Source organism: Pseudorca crassidens, chromosome 9 (assembly GCF_039906515.1).
Source record: "Pseudorca crassidens isolate mPseCra1 chromosome 9, mPseCra1.hap1, whole genome shotgun sequence".
Taxonomy (NCBI): Eukaryota; Metazoa; Chordata; class Mammalia; order Artiodactyla; family Delphinidae; genus Pseudorca; species Pseudorca crassidens.
Genome location: NC_090304.1, coordinates 38,080,679 through 38,090,130, shown reverse-complemented (window position 1 = coordinate 38,090,130; position 9,452 = coordinate 38,080,679). Strand labels below are relative to the sequence as shown.

At 41.7% G+C, this 9,452-nt stretch overlaps 1 protein-coding gene across 2 annotated transcripts; it reads right to left on the bottom strand.

Annotated features, from left to right (window-relative positions):
* Positions 1-1,367: 1,367 nt before the first annotated feature.
* LOC137230391 (serum amyloid A-2 protein-like) lies at positions 1,368-5,254 on the bottom strand. 2 transcript variants are annotated; one of them, XM_067749697.1, is made up of 4 exons: positions 5,158-5,254; positions 4,487-4,581; positions 2,046-2,184; positions 1,368-1,655 (listed from the first exon to the last, which is right to left on the bottom strand). In XM_067749697.1, the coding sequence occupies exons 2-4, from the start codon at positions 4,575-4,577 to the stop codon at positions 1,493-1,495; spliced, it is 393 nt and encodes a 130-aa protein (XP_067605798.1). In that variant the 5' UTR covers positions 4,578-4,581; positions 5,158-5,254; the 3' UTR covers positions 1,368-1,492. The 2 variants fall into 2 exon arrangements, with proteins under 2 accessions (XP_067605798.1, XP_067605799.1); XM_067749698.1 differs by having other exon boundaries at positions 4,487-4,578; positions 5,158-5,218.
* Between the last annotated feature and the right edge of the window lie 4,198 nt (positions 5,255-9,452).

Below are 9,452 nucleotides of genomic sequence, written 5' to 3'. Positions count from 1 at the left end.
AAAAAATCCTCTGTGCTCTGCCTATTTACAACCCTTTTTTAATATACTTTTTGCTGACGTTTCTTTGATCATTTTTTTATATAACAGTGACCTTGTAAGAACATTTTCTGTAACAAAAAATAAGTAATTCTGTCTTTAGCATAGTTTAAATTTTAAAAAATTATAATTGGTAGTTTAGGAAATTATCGGTGGCTGAAAGTTTCTTTCAGCTTCACAACTTGTTATTGGTAATATTCTGTAAAGTTATTATTTTTTTTAGCTACCTAGTTTTTAAAATTTATTTATTTATTTATTTTTGGCTGTGTTGGGTCTTCGTTGCTGTGCATGGGCTTTCTCTAGTTGTGGTGAGTGGGGGCTACTCTTTGTTGCAGTGCGTGGGCTTCTCATTGCAGTGGCTTCTCTTGTTGCAGAGCATGGGCTCTAGGCGTGCGGGCTTCAGTAGTTCTGGCGTGTGGGCTCAGTAGTTGTGGCTCACAGGCTCCAGAGCACGGCTCAGTAGTTGTGGCACATGGGCTTAGTTGCTCCGGGGCATGTGAGATCTTCCCAGACCAGGGCTTGAACCCGTGTCCCCTGCATTGGCAGGCAGATTCTTAACCACTGTACCACCAGGCAAGTCTTGTAAAGTTCTGACTGCTTGAATTTTCCTTCGATTTTCATGGTGTCAAATTTTCCTACCCTCACAGAAAGGATGGGGATATTTTCTACTGGGCAGAATTGTTTGTATAAAAAAACAATCATTTCTTTTCTTGAAGGGTTAAATTGTCTATAGAACCATCTGGGACTGTTGTTTTCTCTGGGGGAAGATTTGATCTTTTACAATAATTATAGAATAATCCAAGTTTTCATTTCTTCTTGAGTCAGTTTTTGTAAGTTGTATTTTTCTAAGAATTTGTTGATTTTTATCAAGTTTTAAGCTTTATTGCCAAAGTTGTTCATGGTATTCTTATTATCTTTTCCATGACTTGGAACAGGGAGTTATGGACTGATAATTGGTCCATATAATAGTCCATATATGGTTTATACAGTATAGTCTGTGTTCTGGACATACAGCTGGCCTGCTCTCCACATGGGTGGTTTCCACTCAGCGGATGTGGAGGGTCAACTATACTATGGCATTTTATATGAGGCACTTAGTACTTGCGGATTTTGGTATCTGCAGGCATCCTGAAACCAATCCCCTGCAGATACCAGTGGATGACTGTGAAGTTTTACCCCAAATTATTACTATTGTTTATTAGTGCGTTATCTCCTTTTTAAAAACTATGATGTTTATTGATCATCCCCATGGTATTAAATAGGCTCATGTTCCCAAGAAGACTGTCATATGCTGTTTCCAAATGCCAAGGACAAATTGGATTTCACAAGCATTTGTTCAACATTTTTATGTGCTCTTTATCAACTATCAAGAACTACAGATACAGAATACAGCAACCTAGCTCAGCACTGTCTCCACTCGCTTGAGCCCTGTCTCCTGAGCAGAGTGAGAGGCAGCTCAGTACTTGTCGGGCAGGCCAGGAGGTCTGAAGCGATTAGGGTCTTTGCCGCTCCGGCCCCATTCATTGGCAAACTGGTCGGCCTTCGAGTCCTCCAGTCCGTGACCACTGTCTCCATGCTTGAAAAGGTCTGTAAGTCTCGGAATACTCTCTCTGGCATCGCTGGAATGGAAAAGGGCAGGTAGGGGATTACTCCAGGGCTGACGAGCAACAGCCCACCCTCCCCATCTCTCCTCTTTCCAAGGAATCGAGGACTCTGACAGGAGCTAGGAAAGAGGGAATGAAACCTGAGGCTGCCCGGGCTCAGCCCACCTCAGCCCTGCGGGTCCCCTTATGCTGGGTGAACAGCACCCATGGGGGAGGCTTGGGAATCGTCTGTCCCACCAGCCTTGTTCTGCTCTTCAGCCACTCAGACCCCACACAGGACACAGAGGGTGAGGGTGGATAAGAGGAGGAGAGGCCACAGCCCTACAGGACGTTCTCCAGGGCTTGGCCCCTCCTGGCTGTCCGAGGCTCTCACACCCATCCCTGCATCCTCAGGGCCCCTGGTACCTGATCACTTTAGCAGCCCATGCGCCCCCAGGTCCCCTTTGGGCAGCGTCATAGTTGCCCCGGGCGTGGAAGTACTTGTCGGAATTTTTGTAATTGGCTTCTCTCATGTCAGAGTAGGCTCGCCACATGTCTTTAGCCCCTGGCAGGAAAAGAAAGTGATGATATGAACATGATCACGTCTCAGCAAAATAGAGAAAGAAAACATTTTCCTCCCACTGGGTCCAGATTTCAGCCTTTGACTAAGCCCTTGGAGATTATTATATTGGCTTGAAATGAATATTCCTTTACTTTTCACTTCCCTGGGTTAATGTTATGAGAATCATACGTGGTGCAAGTTTTACTCTGTTTGATTCCATCCTAAGTCTGTTGGTACTTCGTTTTTGGTTGTGTGTGAAGAGGAGGTCGGATGCTCTTTAAGGGATGTTTGGTTGTACAATGGACCTCTACCTGGAAAGATACAGGAACCCTCTGACCAGAGGTTGAGAACAAAGGCGATTCTGAGGGAGGTTGCAGACATAGGATGCTCCCAACCTAGTCAAGGGGAGAAATCCATCCCTGTGGACAAAGTGAGGACAACTCGGTCCTGAGTACATCTGAAAGTCCGGGGCATATTTGGCCAACTGTCAAAATTCAATCAGCAGGTGATAAACGTGAGTTCCTTAAGACAGCTTTGAAGAAACAGGGTAATCAGATGCAGAAAAAGGGCAACTGACACACCAGCTCTAAATAAAGTTCAGTGTCCTCTCCAATAAAATAGAGGAGTATTGCCTCCCTCAGAGTGGTTACACAGAAGAACTGAGGAAATACAGGTTTAACGGCTAAAACTTTGTAGGTGCTCAGTATACTATGCCCTCTCTACTCCTTAGGAAGAGTGGGACAAAAAAAAGAAAAAGAATGAAGATGCGGAGCAGGGAGTTATGGACAGAAGGACTCTGATCAGCTAGAATTAAATGGCAAAGTTAAAAAAAAAAACTTATCAGGACAAAGAGAAAAATCCAATGTAGAGTTATAATCAGGGTTTATACGATGACTCTATGAGAAAACTTATCTTCATATTATATATTTGTCATGTTTGGCATTTGGAAAGATAGTTTTGTTGAGAGTTATGACATTCCTACTATACTTATTCCCACTGAGTTACTGATTTAAATAGATCCTTGAAGTCCAGACTTTCTTAAAAAGTATTTCCAAATTGCCTGGCATATCTTCTCACCTAAGGTCAGCAAAACCAGAGGCACTGTGCACACGTCAGTGTGCATAAAAATCAACCGCGGTGCTTAATAAAGGCCAGATTTCCAGTCTCAACCCCTGGGATTGTGATTCAAGGGAAGGGTTGTGTGTGGCCCCAGGCACCTGCATTCCACAAAGCACCCCAGACCACGGGTGATTCTCATGCACGTGGCCCTAGAACAGCCCTTTGAAAAACACTGACCTAAGGGATGAAAAAATATTTTTAGCTGGGTCTGTGAGAATTTAGATAGAATGGCCAGCAAACTCTTAAAACAATTATTCAGTAACTATCACAGAAAAATAATAACACAAAATAATTTTGTGAAATAAACAAATTTTTGCTACTTCACTCTGGCTAGTGAGGTACATATCTCTTGCTATCAGTTTCTGGCCAGGTCTCAGCCTCAGTAGAACCATTGTCAAGGTAACTCATTGTGCCATTTATGGTGGGGAGAGGAGCTCTATCAAGTTGCCTTCTAGAGGCACCACATCCCCACTATTTGCCATTTGCTCAGATACAGAGCAGGACATGTGTTCACAAATCCCTCACTCTCCCACGTGTACTCTTGTCTGGGAGGCATATAATACCTCGGTTAATAGCAAGGTCTGGGGGAGCTCAGTGTCTTGGGTTAAATCCCGCTCTGCTGGAGGACTTTGTTAGGTGTCTTAATTTCTTGGTGCCTCAGTTTCTCTGGTAAGGGATAATGGTACCAACATTGCAGGACTAAAGGATTAAAACCTGAGGATGACAAGGAGTTCACTCATGCATGCGAAGCTCTTAGAACAGTGCCTAGCAGGTATTAAAAGCTCAGGTATTTTAGTTATAATTATTAAGTGGATGGGGAGGGTGAACATTCCCCACCCATTTAATGCACCCATTTCATGGTACCTGAGACTTGGAAATGAGCCATCCCTAGTTGCCCACGAGGGGGCAGCAGAGCCCCACTTGTATTTAGGGAACATGCACCTCCTGAATCCAGATCTCTTCCTCACTCCTGCTGAAAGTTGGGGCCCAAACTCTATGTGACCTCGGGCTTGGGAATCCCAAGGGTGCAAAGCTGGTCAGAAAAACCTGGGGAAGTGCTACCACGGAAACCAAGCTCCTTTTTTTCCCTCTTATGGTCTTTGCCCTGTGGGGATGTGACCTCTGCTCCAGTGAATCCTGGGAGCTGCAGATGCATCCTTCCCCTGACCCATCCTTTGATCCTTACCTTGACCAGCTTCCTTGAGGAATGTACCCCATCTCTGGCTGCTGACGCCCAGGATCAGGAAGCAGAAAATGATGCCCGTGGAAAGCTTCATCCTGCTGCAGGGAGATGAGCAGACACAAACAAGGATGACAGGTCTGGGTTTTTGTTCTTGTTTTTGTTTTGTAATGTGGATACACCCTTGCATTCCAAAAATAAACTCCACTGCATTTTATCTCAATATATAGCCGATAGACAGATAGCATTACAGAGGATCCAGTTCTCATTTCCGTGTGTCTCATTGGAATCCCAATGATTTCCTGTGTGAGGGATTGCAACGGGCTTTTAGTATAAACCATTTCCAGTCCGGTCATCCCCTATCAGCCCTGAAACCCAGCTGCACAGCAAGTTTCCCAAAGGCATGAGGAGTCTGGGCACTATACCTCTCTGTAATATGAGATGAGGTAAACAAGGCACAAGCATTTACAAATGCTAGCTCTGCCTATCACTGACTTCACACAGAAGCAGCATATGGAACCCCTACCCCCCCCCCCAAAGTATTCACAGCTGGTGAATTCTGATTGTCAGAATAGTGGATTCAGGAAGGAAGCAGAGGGCTGGGCTGCAGCACAAGAATGCTGGTGAAGAGAGAGAATCTCCAAAGAGGAAAAGTTTGGAAAGTTCTAGCACCTCACCTTTGGCTGTGCCTGCCTGCTGAGGCTCCTGGCAAAGCTGAGCTGCCTGTGCTGCCTGCCTGGGAGATGGAGCTGGTGCTTTATATATTGACACTTGGCTAGAGGAGCAAATGAGAAGACAGGTTTGAACCAAAAGAAAAAAAACCAAACAGGAAAGAAAGAGATTTGGGAAATTCCTCTTGACAGCATTTCAAAACAGCAGCGTTATTCTTCACACACATCTAATTCTCCTGGATTGTGCAATCTGGCAGGTTTCAAGAGTGTAGCAAGTTGGGCTGCTTCTGTCTGTTTCCAGTATCACTCCTGGTGGGGAAGGGTGTTTTTCCCCACACAATAATGTACTGACATTTGCTATGAAGGGTAATCAATATTAGAAAAAGAGAGTTGATTGCCTAAAGAATGTGAGGATACAGGGCAAAAGGAAGAGCAGTACGGGGCCATTGCAAGGGACAGCTCAGGATGAAGCTGGGACCCCAGGGTACAGGAGACAGAAAGGAAGGAGATAGAAACCCAGGAAACCTGCGGGTGTAAGTCATCAGGAGGCAGAAGCGCATCGGGGGCGGGAAGGTGGTAGAATGCTCATCGAGCTCGGTTTGCCGGTCTTTAAGTGGTCGCGCCCCCTTGGAGAACGCGACCAGAAGGCAAGGCGGTCCCGGGCTCTCTAGCTTCGTGGTGATTGTAAAGTGCAGACCACTTGCCACGGAACATAGTTGAAACAGAAAATAGGAAGATGGCAGCAAACCCTTCAGGACAAGAGCATTAAAAATTAACCCCAGAGATAGCCTCATCTACCAGAGGGCAGACAGCAGAAGCAAGAAGAACTACAATCCTGTAGCCTGTGGAACAAAAACCACATTCACAGAAATATAGACAAGATGAAAAGGCAGAGGGCTATGTACCAGATGAAGGAACAAGATAAAACCCCAGAAAAACAACTAAATGAAGTGGAGACAGGCAACTTTCCAAAAAAAGAATGCAGAATAATGATAGTGAAGATGATCCAGGACCTCAGAAAAAGAATGGAGGCAAAGATTGAGAAGATGCAAGAAATGTTTAACAAAGACCTAGAAGAATTAAAGAACAAAGAAACAGAGATGAACAATATAATAACTGAAATGAAAACTACACTAGAAGGAATCAATAGCAGAATAACTGAGGCAGAAGAACAGATAAGTGACCTGGAAGACAGAATGGTGGAATTCACTGCGGCAAAACAGAATAAAGAAAAAAGAATGAAAAGAAATGAAGGCAGCCTAAGAGACCTCTGGGACAACATTGAACACAACAACATTTGCATTATAGAGGTCCCAGAAGGAGAAGAGAGAGAGAAAGGACCTGAGAAAATATTTGAAGAGATTATAGTCAAAAACTTCCCTAACATGGGAAAGGAAATAGCCACCTAAGTCCAGGAAACGCAGTGAGTCCCATACAGGATAAACCCAAGGAGAAACACGCCGAGACACACAGTAATCAAATTGGCAAAATTAAAGACAAAGAAAAATTATTGAAAGCAGCAAGGGAAAAACGACAAATAACATACAAGGGAACTCCCATAAGGTTAACAGCTGATTTCTCAGCAGAAATTCTACAAGCCAGAAGGGAGTGGCATGATATACTTAAAGTGATGAAAGGGAAGAACCTACAACCAAGATTACTCTACCCAGCAAGGATCTCATTCAGATTGGATGGAGAAATCAAAAGCTTTACAGACAAGCAAAAGCTAAGAGAATTCAGCACCACCAAACCAGCTCTACAACAAATGCTAAAGGAACTTCTCTAAGTGGGAAAGACAAGAGAAGAAAAGGATCTACAGAAACAAACCCAAAACAATTAATAAAATGGTCATAGGAACATACATATCCATAATTACCTTAAACGTGAATGGATTAAATGCTCCCACCAAAAGACACAGGCTTGCTGAATGGATACAAAAACAAGACCCATATATATGCTGTCTACAAGAGACCCACTTCAGACCTAGGGACACATACAGACTGAAAGTGAGGGGATGGAAAAAGATATTCCATGCAAATGGAAATCAAAACAAAGCTGGAGTAGCAATACTCATATCAGATAAAATAGACTTTAAATTAAAGAATGTGACAAGAGACAAGGAAGGACACTACATAATGATCAAGGGATCAATCCAAGAAGAAGATATAACAATTATAAATATATATGCACCCAACATAGGAGCACGTCAATACATAAGGCAACTGCTGACAGCTGTGAAAGAGGAAATCAACAGTAACACAATATAGTTGGGGACTTTAACACCTCACTTACACCAATGGACAGATCATCCAAAATGAAAATAAATAAGGAAACAGAAGCTTTAAATGACACAATAGACCAGATAGATTTAATTGATATTTATAGGACATTCCATCCCAAAACAGCAGATTACACTTTCTTCTCAAGTGCACATGGAACATTCTCCAGGATAGATCACATCTTGGGTCACAAACCAAGCCTCAGTAAATTTAAGAAAATTGAAAAAACAAATACCACATGATCTCACTTATATGCTGAATCTAAAAAAAATCAAAAGCTGAACTCATGGATACAGAGAACAGATTAATGGTTGCCAGAGGCAGGGAGTGGGAGATGAGTAAAAGGAGTGAAGGGCGTCACAAGGTACAGACTTCCAGTTATAAAATAATTAAGTCCTGGGGAGGTAATGTACAGCATGGCGACTATAGTTAATAATACTGTATTGTGTATTTGAAAGTTGCTAAGAGAATAAATCTTAAAAGTTCTCACCACAAGAAAAAAATTGTAACTATGTGTGGTGATGGATGTTATCTATACTTCTTGTGGTGATCATTTCACAATACAGTTGTCCCACAGTATCTGCAGAGGATCCATTCCAAGACCCCTGTGGATACCAAAATGCTCAGACGCTGAAGTCCCTTATATAAAATGGCATAGTGTTCGCACACAACCTAAGCACTTCCTCCCGTGTACTTTAAATCATCTCTAGTTTACTTATAATATCTAATACAATGTAAATGCTATGTAAATAGTTGCCAGAGAACAACAAATTCAAGTTCTGCTTTTTGGAACTTTCTGGAAATTTTGGTTTTCAAATATTTTAGATCCAAGTTTGGTTAAGTCCTCCGATATGAAACTCATGGATATGGAGGGCCGACTCTATATACAAATATCGAATCATTATGTTGTACACATGAAACTAATATAATGTTCTATGTCAATTATATCCCAGCATTAATTAATTGAACATGTTACCTTACAGGGTACAGAAAGAATTCGGCACCATGGACCCTTTCTTTCTCCACTTATTGAGACTACACATCATACAACAACTTCAATTTGATGGGTGAGTATTGAAGAGTACACTGCTACCCCATATCAAATCATGGCACAGAAAGGGCATCACTTGACTAGTCTCAGCTGTGTCAGACAATACACACACCAACTAAAAAATCAACAAATTATTTGGAAATTACTAGAATGATTTAGGAAACAATGTGTGTATAACCAATTCACTTTGCTGTACACCTGAAACTAACACCACATTGTAAATCAACTATACTTCAATAAAAATTTTTTAAAAAAAAACAATGTGTGCTATGACCATATCTTTTGTTGAGCAGTTTTAGAATTTATGAATTTTGTTCATTTGAAGGATCAGTGGCAGAATAATTAAACTTAATATATGACTTTACCATCTAAAACTTTTAAAGTATCCCCCCTCTGGAAGCCCCCCGCAAGCAACCCAGGAAACAGGATATTACTAATACCGCAGAAGCCCCTTGTGTCCCACTCTCTGCTGCATGCTTCTCCCTGCCCTTTCTCCAAAGGTAAACTCCTTCCCAAACTTTGTGTTATCATTCCCTTGCTTTTTTTAAAATTGTTTTTTTTAATCACATATGCATATCCATAAACAATATATTTTTAAGGTTTTTCCAGTTTTTGAACTTTCTGTAAATAGATTTCTATTGTATGGATTCACTAGTCATTTGCTTATTTTGGTCAACAATATGTTCTTTAGACATAGGCATGTTGATGACTGTTGCAGTAGTTCTTCCATTTTCAATGCTGAAGACTATTGCCAAGCATGAATGTAACACAGCTTATTTCAACATTTGGGTTTTTTCTGTTTCGCTATTACAGTGTTGCTTCTGGTAATCTTGTGCAAATATTCCAGTACAAGAGTTCAAATGGTAGAGACCTAGAAGTGAAATAGAATATGATTATGTTGAACCTTAGTTGGTAATACCAAATTATCTTTCCAAAATGGTTATATATATATATTTACAATACATATTTCT

Excerpts from the sequence above, each read along its gene's own strand:
- LOC137230391 (XM_067749697.1), bottom strand. The coding sequence starts at position 4,577 with ATGAAGCTTTCCACGGGCATCATTTTCTGCTTCCTGATCCTGGGCGTC. Across the intron at positions 2,185-4,486 it reads CCTCAAGGAAGCTGGTCAAG|GGGCTAAAGACATGTGGCGA; the intron begins GTAAGGATCAAA and ends TTTTCCTGCCAG. Across the intron at positions 1,656-2,045 it reads TGGGCTGCTAAAGTGATCAG|CGATGCCAGAGAGAGTATTC; the intron begins GTACCAGGGGCC and ends TTTCCATTCCAG.